Source organism: Vidua chalybeata, chromosome 20, assembly GCF_026979565.1.
Source record: "Vidua chalybeata isolate OUT-0048 chromosome 20, bVidCha1 merged haplotype, whole genome shotgun sequence".
Classification (NCBI taxonomy): domain Eukaryota; kingdom Metazoa; phylum Chordata; class Aves; order Passeriformes; family Viduidae; genus Vidua; species Vidua chalybeata.
Window position 1 is genome coordinate 7,202,850 of NC_071549.1, and position 26,915 is coordinate 7,229,764.

At 61.2% G+C, this 26,915-nt stretch overlaps 1 protein-coding gene across 18 annotated transcripts in view; it reads right to left on the bottom strand.

Annotated features, from left to right (window-relative positions):
• LOC128797961 (unconventional myosin-XVIIIa-like) overlaps positions 1-26,915 on the bottom strand; it is a 36,635-nt gene that overhangs the window by 3,804 nt on the left and 5,916 nt on the right. The window contains exons 3-47 of one of the 18 annotated variants that reach the window (XM_053960957.1): positions 21,987-22,043; positions 20,944-21,624; positions 20,677-20,739; positions 20,381-20,473; positions 19,940-19,975; positions 19,253-19,309; positions 18,618-18,705; positions 18,372-18,481; positions 18,117-18,293; positions 17,791-18,001; positions 17,401-17,543; positions 16,628-16,728; positions 16,476-16,539; positions 16,221-16,365; positions 14,799-14,810; positions 14,178-14,354; positions 14,010-14,100; positions 13,732-13,924; positions 13,230-13,316; positions 12,489-12,630; positions 12,119-12,278; positions 11,853-12,039; positions 11,529-11,763; positions 10,593-10,702; positions 10,439-10,504; positions 10,064-10,192; positions 9,467-9,610; positions 8,377-8,466; positions 8,172-8,291; positions 7,984-8,095; positions 7,754-7,881; positions 7,489-7,643; positions 6,233-6,356; positions 5,957-6,157; positions 5,551-5,661; positions 5,124-5,228; positions 4,866-5,012; positions 4,662-4,775; positions 4,402-4,518; positions 4,216-4,299; positions 3,858-3,995; positions 2,997-3,182; positions 2,775-2,914; positions 1,649-1,693; positions 19-141 (exon numbers count right to left, since the gene is read on the bottom strand). In XM_053960957.1, coding sequence (XP_053816932.1) covers positions 19-141; positions 1,649-1,693; positions 2,775-2,914; positions 2,997-3,182; positions 3,858-3,995; positions 4,216-4,299; positions 4,402-4,518; positions 4,662-4,775; positions 4,866-5,012; positions 5,124-5,228; positions 5,551-5,661; positions 5,957-6,157; positions 6,233-6,356; positions 7,489-7,643; positions 7,754-7,881; positions 7,984-8,095; positions 8,172-8,291; positions 8,377-8,466; positions 9,467-9,610; positions 10,064-10,192; positions 10,439-10,504; positions 10,593-10,702; positions 11,529-11,763; positions 11,853-12,039; positions 12,119-12,278; positions 12,489-12,630; positions 13,230-13,316; positions 13,732-13,924; positions 14,010-14,100; positions 14,178-14,354; positions 14,799-14,810; positions 16,221-16,365; positions 16,476-16,539; positions 16,628-16,728; positions 17,401-17,543; positions 17,791-18,001; positions 18,117-18,293; positions 18,372-18,481; positions 18,618-18,705; positions 19,253-19,309; positions 19,940-19,975; positions 20,381-20,473; positions 20,677-20,739; positions 20,944-21,624; positions 21,987-22,043 — 5,999 coding nt within the window. Of the gene's footprint in view, positions 1-18; positions 142-1,648; positions 1,694-2,774; positions 2,915-2,996; positions 3,183-3,857; positions 3,996-4,215; positions 4,300-4,401; positions 4,519-4,661; positions 4,776-4,865; positions 5,013-5,123; positions 5,229-5,550; positions 5,662-5,956; positions 6,158-6,232; positions 6,357-7,488; positions 7,644-7,753; positions 7,882-7,983; positions 8,096-8,171; positions 8,292-8,376; positions 8,467-9,466; positions 9,611-10,063; positions 10,193-10,438; positions 10,505-10,592; positions 10,703-11,528; positions 11,764-11,852; positions 12,040-12,118; positions 12,279-12,488; positions 12,631-13,229; positions 13,317-13,731; positions 13,925-14,009; positions 14,101-14,177; positions 14,355-14,798; positions 14,811-16,220; positions 16,366-16,475; positions 16,540-16,627; positions 16,729-17,400; positions 17,544-17,790; positions 18,002-18,116; positions 18,294-18,371; positions 18,482-18,617; positions 18,706-19,252; positions 19,310-19,834; positions 19,976-20,368; positions 20,474-20,676; positions 20,740-20,943; positions 21,625-21,986; positions 22,044-26,915 lie in introns of all 18 variants that reach the window. The other 17 variants (XM_053960956.1, XM_053960965.1, XM_053960962.1 and 14 more) reach the window with 17 other exon arrangements.

The window sequence follows — 26,915 nt, forward strand, 5'->3', positions numbered from 1 at the left end:
GCCCAGCCCTGCACCCACCTGCTGCCCTTCAGGCTGCCATCATCCGAGAGCGCTTTGGAGGAGCCTTTGTTCTTGGAGAGCCAAGACTTCACCCCATCCACACGCTCCTCCAGCTCTGAGTCCACATCTGAGTCACCATCACTGCCGGAGGAGTGGGTCAGGGTGGAAGAAAGCAAGAGGTCAGCAAAGGGCAGTGAGTTTTTGGGTGCTGGAGAGATGGAAATGCACTGGAAGGCACTGAACCCCTCCAGCACCCACTGCCTGTGTACCCTGGCATGGGTGAAACCCCATGCTATGGTTCTGCTCCATTTTTGAGACACCATCTGCACGCACATAGTTCAACCTGCAAGCCAGGGGCTCCCTGAAGCACCCCCAGACCACCCCTGTGGCTGCCCAAGGGGCTCCTGCACCCTCTGCCCAACATCTCCCTGTCACTGCACAGCTCCAGAGCTGGAGACAGCAAGGCCTGGCTTTGGGGCAGCAGGCAGGGCACAGCTCCAGAAATACAGGAGATTTCAGGCTCTGAGACTGGGAGGGAAATAAGTGGGTTCATTTTATAGGCTGCCGTCGAGCGCAGAATTACAGCGAGGAAGAGCAATGCTGATGGCCCCGGGTAAACAGGAGTTTAGCAGGCGGAACAGAAACGGCTCTGGCACGGCGGGCGCGGGAGCACAGCGGGCAGATTTACAGCCCTGCCGTGCCCGAGAGCCCCTGATTTACGTCTCGGCGTAAAAAAAGTCCTATCTGGCTTAAACCATCTAATTTATAACGGCCGTTCGTAACCATATTGATTGCCTTTAGAAAGAAGGTGCTGTCTGCATTGCAAAATCCATTCCTCCACGTTAAAAGCATCCCTGAATAAATCTCTCTTAATACCTCACCGCTTACTGCTTTCATTAGGGCTATGGCAGCACCGTCGGGATCTATACAGAAATTGAAGCAGTGTGGTCCCCTCTCGCCACCCCGCTCCCACCAGGCCACTCCAAGGAAGGGATGGGATGTGTCATAGAATCTTAAATGGCCTTTTATCCGCCTGGTTTTGGGCTTATTCCCTGCCTGAGAATGAAGGCAAACAGCACCAGGGACAGGTCTGGATAGACCCTGTATATGAATCCTTCTCTTTTTAAATTCAGAGCAATGAGCCACTCTCCATCCTGCGCATCTCCCTCCCCTGCAATACATCCAGGCAACGCTGGGCTTGGGGGAAAAAAAACACCAACAAAAAAACCCACAGAACGACATAAAAAAAAAAAACCCAATGAGCCCCAACAACAAGCTCTAGGGGCAGCTAAGGTTTTCTAACCAATGGAATTAAGCTCCACATCAAACGCAGTTTATGTCCAGGCAAACGTGCCATTAGTTAAGCAGGACCCGGGTCGTGGCAGCGACCATGGGTGGGGTATTAATTAGTGGCAGCAGGGCTCCATTGCTGCCAAATGCTGCCACATTTGCCATCAGCCACGGCAGAGCATCACCCCCCCACCCCATCCCAGGGGCTCATCCCGTCCCCATGCATGGGATGTGGTTATGTGCCGTGCCGTGGATGCTGTTAGGGCATGCAGAGTTGGGCCAGTGGCATGCGGGACCCCGGCCCCTGGGGGTGAGGTGGGGGTTAGGGGAGGGGAGGAAGGAAAGAGATGCTCCTCACATTTTACTCTTTCTTTTCTGATACTTTGCCACCATGTCCTGCAAACTGGGAGGGGTTGGAGGGGGCAGGGTCAGGGGCGGGGGGGGGGAGAAACACAACAGAAAAGAAATTAAATTAAAGGAAAATTAAAAAAAAAAAAAAAAAAAAAAAGGACCAAGTGGGTGGGCAAATTAAATTATGGGGAAGGGTCTGGGGAGTGAGGTGAAGCTGCCCTGTGTCCCTAGAGTGGGATTGCACCCAGCTGGATCCCAGCATCCTGGGTTGGGTGCTGGAGCATATCCAAAGAAAGGCAACAAAGCTGAGGAATGGTCTGGAGCACAAATCTGATGAGGAGCAACTGAGGGAGCTGGGGGGACTCAGCCTGGAGAAAAGGAGGATCAGAGGGGACTTTTTCACTACCTACAACTTCCTGAAAGGAGGTTGTAGCCAGGGCGGTCAGGCACTGCTCCCAAGGAAAAAGTGGTAAGACAAGAGGACATGGCCTGAAGTTGTGCCATGGGAGGTTTAGATTGGATATTAGGGAAAATTTCTTCACCAAAAGGGTGGTCAGGCATTTTAACAGGTTGTCCAGGGAAGTGGTGGAGTCATTGCCTGGAAACATTAAAAAAATGTGTGGATGTGGCACTTGGGGACATGATTTAGTGCTAACAAGGCACTGCGGAGTTAATGGCTGGAGTTGATTATCTCAGAGGTCTTTCCCAACCTAAACAATTGTACGATTCTATAATTCTATCCTGGGCTGGGCTGGATCCCAGCATCCCAAACCTCCTGCCAGCTGGTGCTGCCCTGGCTCCTGGGGCTCCCTGGGCTGTTTCCAGCCAGCTGGCAGGATCCTGGATGCATTTCAGGCACCTCCACAAGTGGTTGAAGCTCATGGGGGCTGCGGGTGGACGGAGGGATGGATGCACAGATGCATGGACTGATGCCTGTGTGCACAGGTGCCCGATGCATGGACGGACAGACACGTGTGCACGGACAGATGCACGTGTGCACGATGCATGGATGGATGCACAGACAGCATCCTGCCAGGGCAGGCAGAGCCAAGGGGTCCCTGTGGCTTTTCTGAAGTGGCAAGGGGAAGCGGTGACCCCCAGGGACGCGGGGGAGCCGGGCCCCTGTCTCTCACCTGTTGATGAGGTCCTCATTGCTGTCACTCTCCATCTCATCCTCGATGGCCGCCTGCAGGTCCCCGATGCGCTTGAAGGCCAGCTTCAGGTCTGACTGCAGGCTCTGGTTGGCAGCTTCCAGGCTCTCCAGGTCCATCTCCTGTGGGGAGGGAGTGGGATGAGCCACATTCCTCATGTAACACCCCCTTGTTCCCTGCCTGGCCCTATCACGGGTCCCTCACCAGCTCGTGCTTCTTGCGGCTGGCTTCTGCCTCCTTCTTGGCCAGCTCGCCCATCTCCTCCTTGACATCACGGAGCTGCCGCTGCAGCCGCTTGTTCTGCTCCTTCTCCCGGTTCTCGGCGGCTGCGCGCTGATCCCGCTCCTCCGTCAACTTCTCCAAGTTCTCCTTCAGCCGCGTGGCCAGGCTCTGACGAGCAGCGGGGTCACCCCAAATCCCCCCATGGACCTCTCACCCTGAAGGTTCACCCTCACCCCAACACCCACCAGCGTATGACGCAAGGATGGATCCCACTCCCATCAATTTACACAAGGAGATGGAGGAGAAACCACCCCCTCCCAGGGCCAGGGAAGGGGCAGAACTACAGCAAGGGTTTTGTTGAATTGGAAAAATAGATTTAACTGTGTATGAAGTAATTAAAACATGTAACGTAGGGAAAAAATAGCTTCTGTTCTCTCTCAGCCACTGAGCCAGCCGCTGCATATTTATGGCCCCGGTAGAGAGAGTGGAGAAGGAAATAATAGCTTGGAAAATATGAAGAGGAGAGCTAAGCTGCCGCGCTCCCCGGCAGAGCTGCGGAGGCAGAATATAAAACAGGCTGCGTTCGCGGGACTGGGGAGTCTATAATTTCCCTAAGTCGATGCAGGGAAAGAGCAGCACTTTGCCGGGCTGGGCGGTGGATTACTGTTATCAGTGCTTGCAGGGAGCCTTCCCTGTGGAGACAGGGATGGGCTGCCAGAAGGGGAGGGCTGCTGCGTGGGGGGTCGTGGGGAGGGGAGGCACTCAGAAAACTCTCAGGCAGCTTCATTATGGTCCTGTTGCACCCCTGTCCCAGCTGGAGCAGAGGGAAAGCCCCGTGACTACCTCCAGGCGCTTGACTTGCGTCCTCTCGAACTCCAGCCTGGTCTCCAGCTCACGGATCTTGGCCTCCTGCCGGCTCACCAGCGACTTGTCCACCATGGATTGCTCCAGGAACTCCAGCTGGCTCTGCAGACCTTGCAGCTGTGGGAGAGGGCACAGCCTCAGCCTCGACCACAATCACCCTGCCCCCACTGCCACGCTGTCCTGGAGGAGAGCTGCTGGCCATGCTGCTCCCATCCTGATGGAGAGCTTCCCACCGGACTGCTCTGTACCCCCACGGTGCAGGGCAGTGCCACATGGTGTGGGCAGCAGGCCTCCGGTGCCCCCCACTGTCCTAGCTTCACTCAGGGTGCATCCTCACCTTCTCCTGCAGCTCCTGCTTCTCCTTGCTGACCTCCTCCAGCTGTGCCTGGAGGTCATTCATCTGTGCCAGGTCCCGGGATGCCTGCAGGACACACCAGTGCCATCAGTGGGGATCCTACTGCACTGGCTTTAAGAGGGACATCTTGAGGGGGTGGGGTGGGTGCAGCTGCTGGTCCCACTTCACCTGGGCCACAGCTGCCTTGTGCTTCTTCATCAGCTCATTCATGTCCTCCTGGTCCTCCTCCAGCCGGCTCTGCACTTCATTCTTTTCCCGCTGCAGCCGGCTCAGCTGCTCCTCCAGCTGCAGGAAGACACACGTGTCTCCCACTGCACCCCAGGAATGGGACACTCACCCTCCAAACCCACTCCAAACAGCATGGGGCCACCCTGGGTACAAATGGGACATGGCCCCAGCATGGTTCATCACAACTCGAACCCACTCACCGCTGCCTTGGCCTTGGCAAGGTCATCAATCTGCAGATGGAGGTCCTCGATCTCCACCTCCATGGATTTGCGGGCCTTGACAGCGGCCGCACAGGTGAACTCCGACTCTTCCAGCTGCAGGGATATAGCTCAGTGCCTGGCCAGGGAACAGGGACACCCTGTGTCCCTCAAAGCCTGCAGTATGGGGAGTGTCTAGATGCACACCTGATTCTTGAGCTGGGTGATCTCCCTCTTGCTGGGTGCGTTGTTTTTCAGGTGGTCCAGCATGATCTGAGCATCAGCCAGCAATGCCTTCGTTCTCTTCAGGTCTCGGCGCAGGCGCTTTTCCGTCTCAAAGTCCCGCTGGTTGGCCTGTGGCAGGGGAAACTTTGCCACAGCTCCATGCCAGACGGGTGTCCTCCCCACCATGGCCACCTCAGGGTCCCCGAAGCAAGGCAGGTGCCCAGCTGCCCTTCACCCCACCTGCTCGCTGACAGCAGATAACTTGCTCTCCAGCTCCCGCTTCTCTCTCAGCACCTTCTGCTTGTCCTCATACTCCTCCTCCAGCTGCACCTCCATCTGCTTCAGCTGGGGGACAGACAGGGGGTAGCCGGTCAGGGCAGCGGGGAGGGGTCATGACCCCCTCCTCACGTGTCCCCGCACCCTGGAGACACTGTGTGACCCCACCAGCTGGGTGTTTGCGCAACCAGAGGCACAAAGCCCGGTGTGCGCTGGCCCGGGCAGCAGGAGGACCGGTCGGACCCGCCGGGCCGGTGGAGCCGGGCTGTGGTCGCTGTGTGGGAGCCGGATGCTGCATGACGGTGCCCAACTGGCAGCTCCTAGTACCCAGCCAGGGCATGGGGATGCATCCCAGGCCCTCCTGGGCAGAGGGGCCACAGCCGAGCCCTACCTTCTTCTGGCAGGACTGCCGGATCTCCTCCACCTCCTCATCACGGCTCTCCACCTCCTTGGCGTGGGTCTGCCGCAGCCGCTCCATCTCCATCTCCAGCCGCAGCTTCGCCTGCAAATGGTGGGGATGTGGTCAGAGTGAAGGGGATGTGGGGACCCCTCCATGCCACTCTCCAGTCACCACTCACCCTCAAAACCCCCCGGTCTGAGGCCAGCTGGGCTGCCCGCCCCATCGTGACCTGCCGGGCCATGGCACGGAGGGCCAGGAGCCGTGTTGGCCACGGCGATGCCTGGCCTGACGCTGGGCTCAGGGCGACTGCCTCCTCTTCCCAGGCAAGCCCGGCCCAGGTAATAACAGCCCTGCATGAAACCACCCCACCCAGAAACCTCGCTCCTCCCCGCTGTACCTGCTCCAGCATCTGGATGGTCCCAGCCTGCTCATCCAGTTCCTCCTCCTGGTCTTTGACCTTCGCCTCCAGGTCCCTCAGCTGTTTCTTCACCTTGGCCAGGGAGGCTTCGTCTTTTGACTCCTGGGAGGAGATGTCCTGCAGCTCTGCCTCCAGCGCCTCTGCCTTCTGTGTCAGCCCTGCGATGTCCGAGTCCCTGTCCTGCGAGAGACAGGGTCACCGTCAGCCCGGGGCACCCATGATTGGGAGGCTGGGGAGGGTCCGGGGGCCACTCACCTCCAGCAGCTGCTTGAGGCCAAAGACCTCGGCCACCAGCACATCCTTCTCTCGGCTCAGCTTCTCCCGCTGCAGCCGTTCCCGCTGCGCCTCCTCATGCGCCTGTGAGAGCTCGCTGTCAAACCTGCAAGGGGAGAGTGGGGTGAGCACTCAGCACTGATCCTCAGCCCTGTGCCAGGGGCACTGCACTGAGCATCCCCTTCCCTCAGCAGCAAGCACTGGGGAGGGTGGTGTACTGCTGAGTGCTTGTTTGAAACACACTGTTGATGAGTCTTTAATTGCCGGCACGGTGACACAGAGTCACTCAGACACTCCTCCTGATGCCTTCACTCCATGCTAAAGGGGAGTGCAGCACCTGCAGCACCAACCCCAGCAGCACCTCAGCTGTTCTCCAGGGCCAGCATGTGCCCATAGAACCGTGGCTGCCAATGGCAGGGGCTTGGCTACTCCAAAACAGCTGGGGACACCAAACCTGCCAAGCAGGACATGGAGGGGTCTCTAGGAGAGATGGGCTCTTCTGGTACCTTGGCTCCCACAGCTGCATCCCAGTGTGGGGGTTCCACATCACATGGCACCAGTCCCATCCCCAAAGGGGACACGTGACCCCCCAGAGGGGACACAAGCCCCTGTTGAAGGAGCCTGTACAGGCTACAGCCTGTAGCCAGGCAGCAATGTAGCAATCTCTTCCAGTGCCCCTGGGATGGGATCAGCTGGGTTTGCTCCAAAATCACTGCCTTTGGGGCTTGGAAAACAACCCTGCGCTTGAGTTTGTGACCTGCGTTAAACACCTCGGCAGCTAATCCCCATTTTTCCTTGCGCTGGGTAATAAACAGCTGCATTAGCACAGACTCCAATCCGCGGAAATTGAAATTAATTAGATTGGATTCTCTCGCTGTATTTGTGTGTGCGATCATTACCATAATGAGATGAAAGCGTCCCTGCTGCTTAATAACGTTAGCAAACTTTGGGGCTGGGAGAGGGGACGGGATGGCAGCGCGTGCCGAGTGGAGATACAGGTCACCAGCAGCCTCCACCATGACCCCACACGGATGGGATCACTCAGCTCTGGGCCCCCCAAAAGGGCATGGGGATCCCCCCCACAACAAACACATCCAACTCTGGCAGCTCCATCCTGCTGGAGACGCCTCGGCCAAGTAGGAGCTGGTGAGGTGCCCAAATCCCTGCTAAAATGGTAATGCCACTTCGCCAGAGGCATGTCCCCCATGTCCCCCCCACCGCCAGCGCACAGTCCCCACCTCCGTTGCTTCTTCTCCAGGTCATGGTTGCGTCCCTGCTGTCCCTCAAGGTGCAGCTTGGTGTCCTGCAGCTCAGCAGCCAGGCGCTGGCACTTCTTCTTCAGCTGCTGCAGCGCCCGCTGGCTCTCCTCGCTGTCCGCCTGCAGGTCCGCCAGCTGTGGGCAGAGGCGCGCAGGCACTGAGGGCTCTGGGATGCCACCATGTCCCTGCTGTCCTAGCCATGCTGAGGGGACCAGAGAGTCCCCAGAGCTGAACCCCCACTCACCTTGCGCTCCAGCTGCCTCTTGCCCTGCTGCTCCACCTCCAGCTTGTCCTCCAGCTCCTGCTGCAGCCGTTTCTTGGTGAAGTCGATCTCCCGCACTGCTCGCTCGTATTTCAGCCGCCATTCGCCACCTGTGCGGGGAAATGCGGTCAGCAAGGGGCTGTGGGGATGGCACAGGGAGAAGGGGACACTGCAGGGTGTGCCACCAGCCAGCACTGGAGGCAGGACAGTACCTGAATCATCATCGTCGAGCTCCCCATTGAGCTCGGCCGCCCGGATGAGCCGAGCCTCCATCACCTCCATCTCCATCGACTCCATCTGCTTCTTCAGGGCATCATACTTGGCCTGGGAGGGGACGTGGCCGTGGTGAGCACTTGAGGGGGACAGGAGACACTGCGAGGCCGGGGAGGGGCACATTTACCTGCAGGTCCTTCATCTCCTTCTCAGCCCGCAGCCTCTCGGCCGTCTCAGCGTCCAGCAGCTGGGAGGCCGACTCGCCGGTGTTCCGCTCGTCCGTCAGCTCCGACGTCAGTTCTGTGATCTGGGGGTGGCAGGGGGAATGGGACCATGGGCTGGGGCAGGCTGGCAGGGCACCGTACCCCATCCCAGCAGCAGCAAAGACCTACCCTGCTCTCCAGGCGGTCGCTGTTGAGCCGCAGCTCGTTACGCTCCTTCTCCACCTTCTCAAGTTTGCTCTTCAGCTGCTGGATCTCTTCCTGCAACAGAGAAGGCGGTGAGGGAGGGGGCAGGCGCAGGGAAGAGGCTGGCGGGTAGGAGGCTGGCAGCTCTCTGCCCCTCCCCAGCACCCCCCCAGCACAGGATGAGCAGGGTGGGGGCTCCCTGGGGCTGCTCTCCCCTGCCAAGGGCTGGGCAGGGACTTTCCCCAACCCGTTCCGCCGTCGTGCCGACTCCAACCCCATAAATGGTGTCGAAATGCCAGGCAGTCCCAGAAAAGCTGCAGAGGGGTACCCACGTTCCCCGAGAGAGGAGGTGGGAGCAAATCCACAGATCAGCAGCTTGCTGAAGGGTTTGGGTGCACCCAGCCCAGGTGGGGAGGGAGGGGGCCCACCAGGATGCCCAGGGACCACCAGGCAGTGCTGTGGAAGAATGCCTGGCTGCTAACATCATCCTCTCTCTTCCTCTGGTCCCAGCACAGGCTGGGGGTGCAGCAGAGGGGACAGGTGCCCCCACCCAGGTGCCTGTCCCCAGCAGGTCGGGGTGAAAGCTGAGCCAGGCAGCAGCTCCGTGCTCGCCGAGTGCACCAGTGTCTGGTTGCCAGTGCGAGCGGAGCCCCCACATTTGCCTCTCGGCGCACGGTTTCATTTCCATTCTCCACGCTTGTAATTGGGCTCAAGCAACAGCCGGCTCTCGGGATGCTAATGACATGCTGATTCGCAAATTAGGGAGCAATTCGAGCCTGGCACTGACGGGGCGCAGGCAAACGTGGTCCTGCATCTCACCCCACCATGGGCTCCCACATCCCAACCCACTGCGGGATCCTGTATCCTAATCTACCACAGGATCCTGCATCCCATCCTTCCCTGGGTTTTGCTTCCCACCCCACTGCAGGCTCCTGCATCCCACCCCACCATTAGCTTCTGCATGTGACCCCACCATGGTGTCCTGCATCCCACCCCACTGTGGGGCCCTGCCCAGGGCCAACGCTCCCCCAAGCCCTCCCTGCTCCATCCAGCATCCCCCGGCATGGATACCCACGTCTTTGCCGCGGATCTGGTCCTCAGTGAGCTGCACCTCGATGAGGGGCCGCACCGTGGTGAAGAGCTTCCACCAGGGCCAATCCTTCACCCCTTTGTTCTTCTTGATGTTCTTCTGCACGCACCGGATGGCCAAATCCTGGATCTGTGCAGGGCACGGGGTCAGCACGGGGTATGGGGTCAGTACAGGGTCACCAGCAGGGCAAAGCGGGGTGTGTGGGTGCTCAGCACCCCTACCAGCACCCCGGCATGCTTCCCTTCATTAGCATTTGGGCTAATTGCACCAGCAAATCTGCCGTTTGATCCTCTCCGGCCCCTCTAAATGCTAATCCCAGGAAGATGAGGCACTGTAAGATGCCTATTTTACACCTTCTCTAATGATAAAAGTAGGAGCTGAAGCGTGGCTTCATCCTTCGGCGGCGATGCCCAGCAGCCTCCCTGCCGGTTCCCCCTGGCCCCCCGGTTCCCCCTGGCCCCCCACGGCTCCGGGGGAGGCGGGAGGAGGAGGTGCTGGCCCAGGAGGCGCAGAAAGGCTGCACTGCCCATTTTAGGCGAAATTGTGCAGCAGAGCGGGGAGGGGAGAGTCGCTGGGACGAACCTTTCTCTTCTTGAAGTGCTGCCGTGCCAGGAAGCCCCTGCAAGCAGCCTGGAAAAGGGTGATGTTCCTGCTGGTCTGTGTGTCCCGCTGCTCCTCCAGCCTGGCCAGCGATCCAGCCCGGAAAAACACCTGTGGGAGGGGAGCAGGACAGCGATGGGTGCCGGCATCCCTCCGGCCACACCGTGCCACCCTCCCGCTGGTGGGAATGCGTCTCTCCCCTCCGCAGCCACTTGTCCTGTCCCACCGTGGGGTTTTATTCCCCAGGCACGAGGAATGCCGTGGGTGGGAGTGAACAGTGCTGCCCTTTTGCTGTCCCACCGTGCCATGACGCACAGCCCTGCCCACACCCACACCCAGTGGTGTCGGGCACCATACCCGGCTCAAGCCCATGTGGTAGCTGCTCTTCTCCAGGTCCAGTGATTCCAGGAGCTCCTCCACTGCCTGCAGGGAGGGAAAGGTGTCAGGGGCAGGCCCTTTGAGGTGCAGGGGACCCTGGATCACAGCAGTGACTCTGACATGGGGCACGTACCCGCTTTTCATCCACCACAATGTAGTTGCGCCCATGCTTTTTGGTCAGGTGTGGGGCCAGGACATCAAAGCGCCGCCTGAACTCCGCAAACACCATGTGGTCAGGGTAACCTGGGGAATCAAGGGAGAGTGGGGCTGTGTGGATGCCCAGGGGATGGCCAGGGACAGCCCCACGTGCCCTGACATGCTGGGGCTCATGTTTTGGGTGAGCTGACGGGGTTGCCCCACGTGACACAAGCTCCCCATGGGGTCAGGCATAGCTGGAATGCCCTCAGCCTCCCTGGGAGGTTTTCCTTGGCTGCGTCCTCCAGCAGTTTTGGCTGGGATCTGAGGAGAAAGTGGCCAGATCCCTCCTCGGGGGGAGAGTAGCAACATGTGTTGCCTGTGCAAGTCCTGCTCTGGCTCCACTCTGAGCCACAGCCAACTCCTGCATCAGGCTCCAGCACTGAGCCTCCATATCTTAATTAACGATGAGGTATTGATGGGAACATTGACCCCGGCACGGCCAGCTGGCCATGGCCATCGATCCAGGAGGTGTGCAGGTGGCATTGATTTCCAATCATGGCAGGAAGGGTCTGGTCCCCAAGCAATAAACGCTCAGCCGGGTGGCTGGCCAGCCAATGTATCGATAAATGCTTTGCTGAGCACAACCCAGAGGCTCTTGTTACAGTGGGACAGGGGCTGGATGCCAATGGGATTGCTGCCAGAAACCATCGGCACCAAGGGAGACACCCAATTAAGGCCATGCCTGTCCCCAGTGGAGATAACAGCCCAGCAGGGGAGGGGGGACAGGGACGGGACCGCCCTGGGGAGAGGCTCCAGAGTTCAGAACAAGGCACGTGCTGAGGGGACTGCTGGGGGTCTTTGGCTCTCCAGTGAGAAGATGCAGCTGGGACCTCCGTGTCGTCCATCCCCCGGTGCTGGTGCCAGGGCTCACCTTGGCGGTACATGCGGAGGGCGTCGAGCAGGCGGGAGCCGCGGAGCTGGGCGCGCAGGAGGGGCACGTCCAGCTGCATCAGCCCGGCCTCGCAGTGCTCCGCCGGCAGCTCCAGCTCGCTGCCGCTCACCCGCCGGCACGGCACGGCCTGGGGGTCCCCGCCGCCCCCCGCCTTGGGCAGGAAGCAGTGCACAAAGTGGAGCTTGGACTTCTTGATGCTGTCGATGAGGGCGTCCTGTGGGTGTGGCGGAGCAGGGTGAGCGGTGACGTGCGGCGGTGCCCCAGCCAAATGCGGGGACCCCCCCTTGGCACTCCCTCACTCACCACTTGCAGCTTGATCTGGATGCAGAGGGATTTCTTCTTGACGGCAGCCACGCCGGTGGTGAAGGTCTTGCGCATGCTGGTGGCCCGGCGCAGGGCCAGCTGGGAGCCCCCCTCCAGCCCCGCCACCGAGCCCGACAGCACCAGCGCCGACCCGCCGCGCCCCGCAAACAGGCTGCTGATCACCTTCCTGCAGGGCACGGAGGGCACGTCACCCCCCAGCGTCACCTCTCCCCCCTGCCATGCTCCCACCCCAGGACCCTGCTCACTTTTGGGATTCCTGCAACAGGACAGAGGCGTTTTGGGAGGCCGGGTTGTGCTTGACGTAGTTGAGCCATCCCGTAGCATCGTACTCCACCCAGTTGGTCCCCGAGCTGTGTCCCAGGAGGAAGTGTCGGGGCTTGTCACTGGGGAGCAGTGGGTTGTGCCCTGCAGGGAAACACAGAACCAGTGGGCACAGCCCTGGGGACCAGTTTTTCACTGGGGCATGTCACAGAATCCCAGAATGGCTTGGGTTAGAAGGCACCCTAAAGACCATCTCATTCCAACCCCCCCACCATGGGCAGGGACACTTTCCACCAGAGAGGTTGTTTCTGCTCTAGTGGACACATCCCCATGGTTCCAGGCCCCCCTCCATACCTTTTTTGCCCCCTTCTTGGGGGCCATAGTAAGAGAAGAGCCTCTCCAGCAAGGTGTCCTCGTTGCCGCCCGGCTGCAGAGCCTCCTCCTCCAGAAGCCACAGCAGCCCCCGTGCCTCGTCCGTGCGGGCCAGAGACCGGACCTGCAGGGTCACCACACTGGCAGCCGGTCCGGCACCCCAGGGTCCCCCAGGGCAGGGACGTGGGGTGACACAGGGCACCCGGGCCACCCAGGGAGTAAGTAACCTCACACTGTGTGAGAGGGCTCCTGACTAGTGGAGACCCAGAAGGGAAAGGGTCCATATGGGACACTCTGGCAGCACATCTCACTGAGGTGGGAAATGCAGTGCTGGGCTGAAATCCAGCACAGGGATGGTGCCAGCAGCCTCCTCCAGCAGGGACTGGAGCACCCCAGGGACTGGAGCACCTTGGGGACCCACGGACACAAGGAACCTGAGCACCCTAGGTACCAGAGCATCCCGGGAACCAGAGCACATAGAGGACTGGAGCACCCCAGAAATCACACACAGTCTCCAGGCCCCTTGCCTGTAGCACAGGCAGCTCCCAGGAGAAGAGGGGAAAACCATGCTGGAGGATGCACTAGGTATGTGGGCTGCACACACACTTGCACCTATCCTCTCATGGCCAACAGCCCCTTTCCTTCCCCTCTACCACCAAAGTGCCAAAAAGCCACCCACCTGCTGCCATGATGTGGCTGGAAGGAAGACTGGAAAGTGCTTACCAGTGCCTGGTGTGAGGACTGGTCCACAGCAGCTATGGAGCCAGAGGAGCTGGGCTCAGCATCAGTCAGGGCGAGCTCTATGTTCTCCTGGTGAGGGGGAACAGAGGAACAGAGGCAGGTGAGCGCCCACACTGCAGAGTAGCAGTGATAGGGAGTGCGAGCCCATCACGGTGTTGGTCTTGATGGGGTTTAGAGTGATGTGGAGTGCTAAGGGAGGACCAGGACACATGGAAGGGTCCCCATGGGCTGTCAGTGCTGAGATGGAGAAGAAGCAGTGACCACCATCATCACCACCCACAGCCAGTGGTCATCATCATCACCACCTCCCAGCCCAGCCCTCCTGTGCTGTGCTCCACAGCCAGCACAGCACTGAGCATCGTGTCAGAGCTGCTTTGGCTGGACTGGTCCAGCGATCACTGGGTAAGAAATCATGAGATAGTTCATGTGGGTACGGGAGGGCAGGAGTGGAGGAGGCAGTGGCAGCCCTGGGTGTCCCTGGTACCTCCTTGTATCGCTCCAGCTCATGGGCAAAGGTGCGCTGGTGGAAGAGCTGCTGCAGGCGCTCCTGGGCGTAGTTGTGGCAGAGCTCCTCGAAGGTGGCCCCCCGGCTTTGCCCCGCCAGTTTGGGGTTCTGTGCCCCAGGGGTGTCCACTACCGTCACAGAGCACACTGAGTGCTGGCTCGACTTCAGCGCCCTGGGGGAAGCACAAAGGGACACAGTGGGGTCAGTGGGTGCAGCCAGGCATCCCCTGCTCTCCTGCTGGCCCCCCCAGCACGTACCTGTTGAGAAGGGAGATGAGGAGTGTGAAGAGCTCGGAGTACAAGCCAGCTGCCATGCCCTCCAGGCACTCCAGCGCCGTCAGCTTGGGACCTGCCAAAGCAAGCCTGAGTGTCCCCACCCTGGCATCCCCTGGGGCTACCTGCTGTCCCCCTCATACCTCACCCTACCTGTGCCACTGTCCCCCAGGGGAGACTCATCGGGGCCCTGCCGGAAGGAGGTGGAGCGCTGCAGGGTGCCCTTGGGCTGGTGCTTGAAGATGGCAGAGGAGAGCTCCTCCAGGCTGCAGCCCAGCAGGTACGCGGCTTTCTGAGCCCACTCGTGCCGTGCAAACTGCTTCCTCCCAGCTGAAGGATGGAGAAGGGGGTTCAGGGCCAGGCAGGCACCCCTAAAAATGGGGAGCGTTTCCAAACAGGCCTGGGATGATCTTGGGGACCCACAGAATAGGTTAGGGATGATTGGCACAGTGGGAGCACATGTTTTGGGGTTTGAGGAGACACAGGTGTTTGGGGTCTAAGAGGAGATAGGGGTGAATAGCCTGGAGCCACACTGGTGTGGAGCACAGACCCCTGGCCACCACTACCCACGGTCCTCTGAGACTCTGAGCCACCCCACAGGGGGACATGTCCCTGCTGGGTGACACAGCCACACCGCGGCCAGACAGACACAGAGACACGGACGCTGGGGGCGGTGGGAGCAGGTTAACGGTGACACACAGGGACATGGAAGCGGGATGAGGGTGGCACAGGGGAGGGGGAAGCCAGAGACACGCGCGGAGAACGGGACTTTACCTTCGTCGGCGTCTGCATTGCAAAGGGCAGCATGCACCATGCAAACAGAGACACGGGTTAGAAACAACGGCACACGACGGCACGGGGACGCCCTCCTGCCACCACGCCACCGCACATGCCACGCCTGCCCCCTCCCCAGGCACTGCTGCAGCGACAAACCGTGGGGGGTCCCTTCCCTTTGAGCCCCCCGCACCATGGGCACCATTGGGGAGCAGCTCGGCTCTGCCCCAGCGCATGGGGAGCCACTTTTGGATCCAGCTTGGGGCCAAGGAAATTGTGGGGCTGCTGCAACTCAGCTCTGAGCACTCCCAGCGTTCACGAGGTGCAGGGGAGGCTTCAGCAGCAGCAGCAGCACAGACCTGGGGGTGGGATGCCCACCCAGCAGGATGCAGCAATGCTCCCCTCCAGCAGGATCTGGGATTCCCCCACCATAGCAGGCTCCCATGGAGAGGCTCCGGAGTTGCCTGAGCATCTCGCTGTGGTGGCTGCAGCGGGGCCCTGCTGCCCTCTAGTGCCCTGAGAGCACCCCATGGGCCAGCCCTGCACCCCAAGAACACCCCACAGGCCAGCCCTGCACCCCAGTGTGCATCCAGACCCCTCTGGTCTCTCCTTCTTCATCCCTAGATCATCTTTTCCCCCAGGGCTGCAAATTCCCTGGGTGCAGCCACCAGCTCCAGGTGCTCATTTTGGGGGTGACATGCCCAGCTCTCCCGCCAGCATACAGCACCACAGGAGCTTCCAGCACAACAGGCAGAAAAAGAAAGCCACAGGGGGAGAAGAGCAGCCCCCCAAACCAAATTTGCCACCCCCTGGAATGGAGAGCAAAGCTGGTGCTGTGGGAGACTCACACCCATGGTGAGCGCTGACCCACTTCACCAATGGTACTGACAGGACTGGGTTGGGACTCCTCACGAGCAGCAGGCAAATTTGGGGCTGCCAGGACCCAACCAGGGTCAGGGTTGGTCCCAGCACAGCAGCAGCATCCCAAGCCCCCATTTCAGCCCCCAAATTTGCATTGCGTGGCACCCCCCAGAGCAGAGCCCTCCCCACTCCCATTACCAGCTCCATCTGCCAGTGGGTCTGCAAGGAGGATGGAGGGAAAGGTGTTACACTGGGAATGGGGGACACCCCCTCAGCTGCCTCAGCCCCACCCAGGCCCCCACTCCCTCAAGTTGGCCGGGGCCAGCCCAGGGTCTGGGCATGTTCAATTCCCACCAGTTAATGAGACCACCCCAACCATGGGGACAAAGCTGGGTGCCCCGGAGCACTCAGGGTGGCAGGGCACTCTCCCTCAGCTGACACAGCCTCTCACCCTCTCCCCCAGGGCTTGGCTGCGCTGCAGGCTGTTTGCAAGGTGACTCTGGAACCCCTCACATCCAGCAGTCTCAAATCTCCCCTCGTTAATGGCTCCCAGCTTGTTACCTTTGGTTGCCCCGGCGGCTCCCAGATGGTAGATGGCCCCCAGGATGAGCCAGAAGGCTTTCTGCTCATCTCCTGAGATGCCCATCACCTTCATGGCTGTCAGGAGCTTGCTGAACTGCTGGCTTGCCTTCTGTTTTTCCTCCGGCTGTGGAAAACAACAGGAGCCATTGGTCTGGGAGCCCAGCTCTGCCTCCCCCTGCACTCAAATGGGCCTGAGACCCTCATCTTCCCCTACAGCCCCGCCATGGCAACAACCTTGGAGGGAGGCACGATGCCAAAGACATTGTTCTCTGCCAGGTGGTTGAAGTGAAGCTCAGTCCTGCAGGGATAAACACCACGATTGGCCCCATGGGGTAGGTCCCAGAGACCCCCCCACGATGGAGGCCATGCCCTCCCCCCCAGCTCACCGCAGGGTGCTGTCAGAGCAGGCCAGCAGGTAGTAGAAGACGTTGAAGGTGGCCTCGTTGGCCGGGTGCCGGGCCACACGCAGCTTCTCCAGCAGCAGTGTCTGGCAGAGGTGGAACAGTTAGGAACTGTCCCCAAGTGCCTCTCTCCCACTGAGACACCCCAACCCAGCCCAGCATCATCCCTGCTGCCCAGGGTTCCCCACGGAGTTGTGAGGCTCTCCCTCCCACTGCAGGGCACCACGTGAATGCAAGCATCACCCAAGCAGCCCATGAGCATCTCTCCTCAGTGAATGCTACTACAAGAGCATGGAGTACATCTCCTGGATTTTAAGGGCACTGCTGTTATCACAACAGCATTTTGGGACTGATTTTGGGACTAACTCAGCAAGGACAGGAAGCCCATCTGATCTGGGTGTGAACAAGGATGAGAGCAGGATGCCAGGCTGCTGAGTGCTGCGAGCATGGCTGGGGATCTGCGGCAGAGCTTGCAGTGTAGGAAACACCAGAAGAATCATGGAATAGTTTGGATCGGAAGGGACCTGAAAGATCAGCGAGTTCCAAACCCCCTGCCATGGGCAAGGACACTTTCCCCTATCCCAGGTTGTTCCAAGCCCTGTCCAACCTGGCTTTGAACACTGCCACAGGGCATGGGGCAGTTACAGCTTCTCTGGACAACACTCCTGTGAGAACGGACTGGCTCTCACACCACGGGGAGCCACGCTGGCAAGGATGGGACAGCTCCCATGCTTGGGGGGCCACTCTGGTCCCCTCACCTGTACAGAGGCAGAAGCCACCTGCCCAGCCTGGTCGAAGTCCAGAGAGATGATCTGGGAGAAGCGGGTGGCGTTGCTGTTCATGCCGGTGCTGCTATTGCCAAAAGCCTCCAGGATGGTGTAGAGAGCCTGCCACTTCTCCACTGCAGGAAAAGAAGCGGGGCAGTGCAGGGGCTGCGCAGTGGGCAGGGGGCCAGAGCTGGCCAGACAGGTGCTGCTGCTCCCTTGCACCACAGCAGCCCCCAGGAGCACGGCAAAGGCACTGGCATGACACAGTGACAGCCCGTTCGGCGCGTGCCCGGCCGCTGCCGCGTGCGTGGGGCTGTGACCGCAAAGCAAGGGGCGTGTGCAGGCAGGACAAAGGCACTCCACACCCACAGAGGGACTCACCGGAGAAGACCTTGCCGGTGCTGCCGGCGATGGTGGCGAGGTACTGGATCAGGTGCTGGCAGTTGGTGGTTTTGCCGCTGCCGCTGGCGCCCAGCAGGACGACGGCCTGGTCCTGGCGGCTCATCAGCATGCTGCGGTACGCGGCCTGCGCCACCGCGTAGATGTGCGGGGACGTGTCCTCCCTGCGGCACCCCTTGAACATGTGCATGACCTGACGGGGACAGGGAGGGGAAAGGGGCAAGGGTCAGCAGCCTGCCACCCCCACCGCTCCCTCTGCGTGGTTCCAGCTGCTTGTCCCCTCCGGCGTCCCCCCACAGCTGCATCACCTTCTCAGAGTACATGGAGGGGGAGCTCAGCGGGTTGATGATGACCATGGTGGGCCCGGCGTAGGTGTGCAGGAGGTTGCCGCCGTAGCGCTGGCGCAGCGTGTGCAGCGTGCTGGACTCGTTGAGGTAGAGGAGGCTGGCGAGGTCCTCCACACGGTCGCAGGACGGGGGGTTTGCCTGGCAGCAAGGTTGAGATGGGGCGGGTCAGGTGGGGAATGGGGATCTGCCCCACCAGCCCCCGCCCCACAGCCCTACCTTCTCCACGTCGTCCTCCTCCACCTCCAGGACGGCTCCATCGTGGTCCAGTTTCACCTTCACTTTGCCCTCGGGCAGGGGACTGCCCGCCTCCGGCCGCAGCTGGCTGCCTGTGAGGGGCACAGGGCACTCAGAGGGGCCGTGCTGCGTGCTGGCAGCCCCCAGGGACACCGCAGTGGGGTCAGGGGGGCTCGCTGTGCCACAGGAAGGACGGGGTGCTGTGTCCCAGCAGTGCCCCTGGCTCACCCAAGGAGAAGCCATCCCTGTGCACCAGCCACACCTTCTCGGTCTCGTACCAGGCCTCCTCAGCTGCTATCTGCTCCTCTGTCTTGGCCTGTGGGACAGCAGATGTGGAGAGGCTGTGGTCACCTGCCCTCTGCCCTGCCTCACCCCCTCCCCTCATCCCTGGGGCTGGAGGGAGCAGGGCTGACTGGCCACAGGGCCATGTGCTGGACAGCCAGACCACCTCCACAAGCCACAAGCCCTCCCAGCACATGTCTCCAGTTTGCCCGCTGGGGACCCCAGTGGGCGCAGGGCTGCAGAGACCACCAGGACCCTGCCACAGCTTGGGGCAGACATAAAGACACAGTGACCCACAGGCACATTCACTACGGCCACCTCGGGTGAGCCTGGAGGGGCCAAGCTCCCAAACAACAGCCCTGAGACCAGCCACATGTCAGGATGCAGGGACACCAGACATGCTACGGGGGCATGGGACATGCTGCAGGGACATGCTGTAGGGACACAGGACACACTGAGGCACATAATGGAGGGATACAGGACATGGCACAGGACTCTGACATGGGAAATGCCAGGCTGGTGGCCAGCACAGCGGGGATGTCCCTGGCACAAGGAGAGCAGGACGAGCTCCAAAGCCAAACCTGAGCTGCAGCAGGGACGGGGCCAAGGGGAGCTGCCGGCGCATCGTCCGCTGGACCCTGGCGAGGCCGAGAGACGGCGGTGAAGGCGAGAAGGGCTCAGCCCTGCCCCGCACACAGCACGGAAAGAGGGGAAGGGGAGAGAGCGGGGGCAAAGCACCGCTGTGCCAAACCCTGCGGGTGCTCCTCGTGCCACAGCCACCACTGTGGTCAGCAGGGTGGCAAGTCCAGTGCAGTGCTGGACAGACAGCTGGGAAGGACACTGGCCACGAGGCCGTGCTGCCAAAGCCTGGGGGCTGGGGGTCACTCCACTGACCCCGCTCTGAGCTCTGCCAGCACCACGTGCCACAGCTGCTTTGGCATGAGCCATGCATCCTTTCTATGGCAGCACTCTGCCCCTTCACACCCTGCTCCACATCCCTGCCCGCCCCAGTTGTGCCACCTCCACTGAGGGCATCCTCCTGGCACGTCTGGCTTCCCGGCATGACCTCGCTGGGGAGGGGAGAGGCACCCAGCCCTGGCTGCCCCGGCACCCGCCGGCCCCATGGCAGCCCACGGAGCAGGGTGGGATGGGGAAAGCCTTACACTCCAGCACGAGGCGCGGGCGCAGACGCCAGCCCAGCGGCAGACAGAGGATGGCGGGGGGTCGCTGGTGGAGGCAGAGGGCTCCTGAGGACGGGGGTACAGTACCTGGCTGGGTGCCGAGGCGGAGGCGGCGGGGTCCAGCTAACGGCAGCAAGGAAGGAGGAGAGAAAGAAGAGAGGGGGTGAGAGGCAGAGAGCAGAAGCAGCACCCTGACAAGCCACGGGGCCCCAGCGTGGCCATGATCACACAGCACCACCAGGACATCATCCATCCCAGCCACCACAGTGTGCCTGGGCCCCTACAGGGATACAGGCAGTTCCCCATCCCCATCCCCAGCACATTAGTCCAGACAATGATCCCCAAGCCCACCAACAGCCCTGGTCATCGGTTCCCTGCTGCCAGTGTCACCCACAGGTGGATCATGGGGTTGGCAGGGGTAGAGTCACTGTGTGCAGAGCACATGGCACGTCTGGGGCAGCCACACGCTGCCCATGCCTCCCCATCCCTGGGAAGGTGACACGCAAGCACCAACACCTCTGGAATTACAGAAGTGGTGAAGATCCTCTCCAGCCGGAGCTGCGCCTCCTCAGATGGGCTCAGCACGGACGCGGGGCCAGGGGAAGCAGGGCCAGGGGCAGCCTAGAGGCAGAGCACCATTAGCTCCAGGCCAGCTGCTCCACAGCCCTCACAGCCCTGGCACATGGGCACCAGCAGGGCCATTGCAAAGGCTTTCCCAGCCCTGCAGCCCATCAGTGCTTGGGGCGGATCCCAGGGTGAAGGCACAGCTGGGTATCAGTGCGTACCCACAGTGTCCAAGGACCTGGGTCACCACTCCTACACACCTGCTGAGGGGCAGCCGGGGCATTTTTCACAGGGGTCGGCCGCTTCTCGCTGGTCTGCAGCTTCTTCTCCACATGAAATGGAGGGGAGACAAGGGGCAGCATGATGGAGTGGCCACAGCACACACGACTGCCCCAAAAAGGTGACTCCCACCCACACCACACATCTCAAAACCACTGCAAACCATGCAGGTGAGCTCACACCATGCTGCACTGGAGGCACAACCCGCTGCCGGGTCAGAGCATCCCCTGCCGTGCACACACCGGTACCTTGTGCCTCTCCAGGGCCGTGGGTTTCAGAGCAGATGCCTTTGCCGGCTCCGCTTTCCCTCCTGAAAGCTGCACTGGTGGCTCTGGCTTGGCTTCAGCGCCCGGGGATGGGGACAGCTTTGCGTCCCCACCAGCCGGCTCACGGGACTTCTCCTGCCTGTCCCCCGGCCGGAGCCGCGGCCGGTGCTCCTTGGTTTTGCCCTTTGCCATGAGGGTTTTGAGCCCCTCCGAGATCTCATCCTTGGGTTCCGGCTTGGCAGGGGCTGAAGGCACCACAGTGCGGGGAGGTGGCGGGGCTGGGGGAGCTGGGACAGCACTACGGCCTGTTTCCTCCTTCCTTGGGGGTGGTACTGGCTCAGGAGACTTGGCATCTCGGCCTGGCTCCTTGGCACTGCCAGCGTCCTCCCCTGGCAGAACTTTGCGGACCACCTTGCGCACCACCCGGACCACCTTGCGGCGGGACAGGCCCTGGCCATCCTCTCCCTGTGCCTCGGCGGCTGGGCCCTCCAGCCCATTCTCAGCTGCCCCGTTCAGCACCGGCTCGGGGCTCTTCCCTCTCCCAGGAGGTGGCTCGGGGCTCTTCACGGGTTCAGGGCTCTTCACAGGCTCAGGTTTTGGGGGCTCAGCTTTCGGGGGCTCAGCTTTCGGCGGTGCAGATGCTGCATCCTTCGGGCTCTCTGACTGCAGCCACAATGACAGCGGTGTGAGTGGAGGTCCAGCCTCCACTGCTGTTTGGGACGTGATGGTGCCCAGGGCTCTGCCCTGCCATGGAGCACAGCTCCTGGCCAAATACAGCATCCTTCCCACCAACCTACAGCCCCACAGTGGATCCCAGGGCAGGGAGCAGCGGTGACCTCCCTGTCCCACAAACAGTGACCATTCAACCCTCAGACTGACAGCACAGGGGTGAAACTCAGTGCTCGGGGCATCACTAAGCCCATGACCCTGCATGGTGTCCCCAGGCCCTGTCAGAGGGGCTGTTCCCACCAAGGACAAGCCCCATCCCCAAAAGCTCCACCCTGCCCGTGCCCTGTGACACTTACAGCCCCGTCCTCCTTCACGGGTCTTTTCACAGCTAAAGATTTGTCCTCGTCCTTGACCTGAGGGTCAGACAAACAAGAGGAGCATGTTTCAGCCCACTGTGGGGGCCTTGCTGCCAGAAAACCTCCTGGGACCATCAATCCATGCCAGCCCAAATTTGCAGCCCACTGCAGGGACAAGGACGTGTGTCCTTCCAGGCTTCCCATCAGCCAAAAATACGGGAGTGAAGCACAGAGATGCACCCTAGTTATAGCAAACCCCAAAGGTGGGAGAGGTACATGCTCTGCCCGCCTGGCCTGGGCCCTCTCATCATGTGCAGCCAGTGAGGGAGGTGGTTCAGAGTCCCACCACCCCTCCTGCAGGATTCTGTCATTCTACACGTCACCCCCCCGGTGTCACAGCACGTTTTAAGTGTCACCAGTTAATCTCTGCGGCAGCCACACGTGGGACATGCCAGATCCCTGCTGACCCGGGGAAACCAGGGGCCTCTGGGGGGTGGGCAGCCAAACCCTGCCCTGAGCTGTGCCTCTGAGTGCCAGGGCCCGGCTGTGACACTGCAGTGGCAGCGTGTGGTGCATCCTGTGGGCAGCACACCCCGACTCGCCACCACGCAGCAGCTCCTGGGTGGCAGGTGGCACTGGGGTGGCTCACACTGTGTTAGGGGCTGCGCCAGACACTCGCAAAGCCGTTAGTGATGGTGTTAGTGATCACATGCATGGCTGTGCTGGTGACAACACCAAGCTCCCCATCGCCCAGCACAGCCCCTGTCAGGGCAGCACAGTGAGGCTGGGAGTGCTGCTCCAAACATGGTGCCAGCACTGGGCAAACTGGGGGAGCTGGTCAGCAGCGTGACCCAAACATGGGGCGCAGGCAAACATGCAAGAGAGACTTCCCTTCTGCTCCCAGAACGCAAACCGGGATGAGAACGCCATGGTGATGTCTCATGGAGCCGCAGCCCTGGCTGGGGAGAGAGGGAGAGGTGAGACCGACTGGGACAGCACACAGAATGCCAAACACGGCACGGGGTACAGGCACGTGCCCTTCCCCACCTGGGATCCTCAGGAATGGGCGTCTGAGCCCACCTGGACCTGCTCAGCATACAAACAGTGCCCACAGGAGGGGCTCTGGGGACAGACAGGTGACCAGTCTGAGACCCAGCAAAACTCACTGTGTAAAAAAAACCCCTTTAGTCAGGCTGCAGGACTGTGGCCCCACTCCCCCGAGCAGGCCAGCCCGCTGTGCTAAGCAAATGCCAGGGTGAGGGAAGGGATATTTTCTGCCCCAGCTCCCTGCTTGCCCTGACAGCCTGGGTTTATTCTGAGCCTGACCCCATGCCAGCAGTCAGGCAGCTCTGGTGGGACCTGCTGCCCTGGATGGCACCCACTCTCCAACCCCAGGTTGTGCCTGGGGCCACTGGGGAGAAGCCCCCTCTCAGGGCCAGGTGTGGCACAGGGGAGCACCTGGCCACCAAAGCAACCCAGCAGTCTGGGAGCACATCCCTGAGGCGTCCCCTGTCCCCCCAAATTGTCACCATGGTGTGAAATGCACAGGCTGAGCACGGGGGTCTGGAGACAAACCCACCTGTGGGTTAGAACCCCCAAACCCTCTGCCCACAGCGCTCCCACTTCCAAGTAGCCTCGCACTGCCACAAAGGTCTCCAGAGAGCACCAGCCATGAGGTCCCCACAACAAACAGCCCCAAAGCGCCCCAGGGGTGGGTTCAGCCTCGCAATCCCCGATCCCAGCACCAGGACTGTCTCCCACGTACCCCCCTCGTGCTCCCCCAAGCCGTGCTGGCCACGCCGTGGTCCCCACCTTACCGGAGGGAGCCAGGAGAACGGTTTCCGCCGGGGCGAGCGCGGCACCGCACGGGAGAGGCACTAGTGGGGCGGCAGCCGGCAGTGGGACAGCTGGGCTGATAGGGCCACCCTAAAAATAGCCCAGGAATGCGAGGGCCCCGCCGGCGCAGCAGCAGCCGGAGGGAGAGCTGGAGGGGGGGGGACACGCGGGCAGTGGGGCCTCGCCACCACCACCGTCACCGTCACCGCTGCCAGAGGAAGTGATGTGGGCTCCGCCGCGGGGGGAACTGCCCGGCCGCCGGCCGCCCGGAGCGAGTGGGAGAGACACCCCCAAGCCAAGAGCTGGGGGGGCCAGGGAGGGCTCTGTGCCTCAGAGGATGGGGGTGCACAATCCACGCCCCGGGGTGCCTGGTGTCGTGCCAGGCGGTGCAACCCTGACACTTCTTGCTCCTTCTCTGGCTTTCCCATGAACACAAGATCCCCCCAAAATGTTACTGGGGACAGATAACACTCTAGCAACCCACGGTAAAGATGTTTTCATGTAAAAGCTGCCTCTGGAAGTCCAAGGTGTCCCTGGAAAGAGTGGGAGTGGGGCAGCGGACAAGGGGATGAGGGTCAGGGGCTTCCCCGTGCGGGGGCTGCTGGGAGGATTTGGTGGCAGCCAGGCATGCTGGTGGCATGGAGGAGCAGCGGTGACACAGGCATGGCACACTGGGACCCCAGCTGGCAGCTGAGCAGGTCCCTGCCCAACCGAAGGGAGACAGTTGTGTCTTGACAAAAAAAAACATTCCCAGAGGAAGCAGGGGGTCCCAGCCTGGCACACCCCACTGCACAAGGGACAGGCCACATCAAACACCCTTGGCAGGGCTGGCATAACACAGCAGAGAGTGACTGCAGTGACATGGGTGTCCCCAGGTAGCACAGGCTACCTCCACTGGGATGCCCAGCCCAGCTGTTTGGCGACTGCAGCATTTCTGCCTGGCCAGCATATTTCTCTCATTCCTAAATTCCAGGAAATTCAGCAGACACACAGTGGCCCATGGCTGAGCCCAGTGGATACAAGCCCCCTCCCAAGACCCCCCCACACTGGGACACTGCAGCAGCACCAACCCCTCAGTGAGAGCAGAAAAGGAGCCAAACCAAGAACTTGCCAAGCACGGAAAAATGATAGAAGTGCCCCTGACACGATGAGAGTCCCACAATCCCACCCTGGTGGGACACGGGGAGCCCAGCCATGCCATGGCACAGTGGCCTTGCACCCTGGGGACAGTGACCTGCAGGGACCCGTGTGCCCGTGGACAGTGGCACAAGGTGGGCCAGCACAGCCACCGGACGCCTGCGGCCCTGCTGAAGCACCGGAGTGGTCAGAGGCGTTTCTGGAATATTTCTGCTGGGCCAGCGCACGCCTGGGCCCTGCCTGAGGAATTTAGCCGGTAAATAAATAAATACAAGTGTGGAGCTGAGCCAACCCAGCTGCCCCACACTGGGAGCAAGGCTGGGACACAGAGGGGGTTTCACCCCAGCCCCAATGCCCGGCCACGCTGTGCCACTGGCTGTCCCCCGTCACCCCACAGCACTGACAGCCCCCCAAGATGCAGCAGGGGCTGGCACTGCCCAGCCAGGTCTGTGGGGACAAGGGTGACTCAGCACAGACCCAGTGAGGGGGTTAAACCCCCCATGGTGCACACAGAGCCCAGCACCATCCCGCTCCAGCCAGGGAGGGGCTTCCAGAGCAACAACCCAAAATATGTCTATAATTTCCTGTTTCAAAAAAGATCATTTCTATTTAAATTAGGACCAGAAACATTCCAGGGAGCTTAGTGGGGCCTGGGGGAGAGCTGAGCCTCCCTGTGTGCCAGCACCTTGTGTGAGGGACCCCCAGCTGCACCCAGCACCCCAGTCTGGGCTCCCTAGCACTGGCAAAGCCACAGCGTGTCACCCTGGTGCACCACGCAGGAGGAGGAGGCATCCTGTGCCGGTCCACTGGCCAGCTCCCACCGGCTGATGCTGTCAAACCACACCATGTTCCGGCACAAGGCTGCACGTTGCAGCCTCTCCCATGCAGCCCAAGGGCACCGGCGTCTCCTCTCCCTCTTCCCAGCCCATCCCGGCGCTCCTGGAAGGCACAGGCACCTCGCTGGCCCCCTGTGTGCCGACATCCAACCCACACCTGCCTCCGTGCCAAGGCGCTGCGACACGGTCACAGCCGTGCCCCGCGTCCACACAGGGTTGTGCCACCAGGGGTTATCCAGGCAGCAGAGCCCGGTGACGCCTGCAGGGCTCGGGGAGGAGCTGCGGGAAAGCCACCGCTCTGGCTTGGCGCAGACTCCACCCCGCAGTGCCGGCATCTGCTCCAGGAGCAAGCACATGGAGCCCCGTGGTCACCCTCACTCCATCCTGGCCACCATCCCAAAGGAACAGGGCCTCGCCATGCACAGTGTGGCTCTCCCCATTGCAGGCAACCTGCTCTGCAAGCACAGGCATCCTCCTCCCCCAATGAAGGCTTAAAAATACACTAAACAAGTCCAGTTATATGCTAAACAACACTGCTGCACCCCCTGCCACCATGGAGGGGTCCAGCCCTGCAGGATGCTGGCGTTTGGGGGGCTCTGCTGGGGGGCCAGCTGGCCAGGACGCTGGCAGGGTCAGCAGTGCCGGGCAGCAGGCGTGAGGGATGTGGGTCACCCAGCCATTAAGTTTCTATTTATACAGCAGCAGCAGCAGCAGCCGCGTATGCCGGCAGCAGCTCCCGGCCCCTGGCACACTGTGTGCCTGCCCCAGTCCCTGGGGAGGATCCCAGTGGGGGACGCCAGCGTGGGCAGTGGAGCAGGCAGCGTCCTTCTGCAAAGTAGCCTTTGGAATTTCCTGGCAGTGACGAGCAAAGCTCCCTTCTCAGCTGGACTGTGCTCCGTCAGCAAAGAGATGGGGATAGACTTTCCACAGGCAACACAGAGCTGGGCTCTCCTGCCCAGCAGGCAGGAGGAAAACCCAACCCAACAGCACCCTGAGCACCTTGGGCAGCAAAACCCACCAGCGGTGATTTGCAAGACCTGATGCATCACAGCCTCTCACTCCTCCCTGTGCATCACTCCTGGCTGGAGCATTCCCAGCACCCGCTGTTTCCCACGGCCCC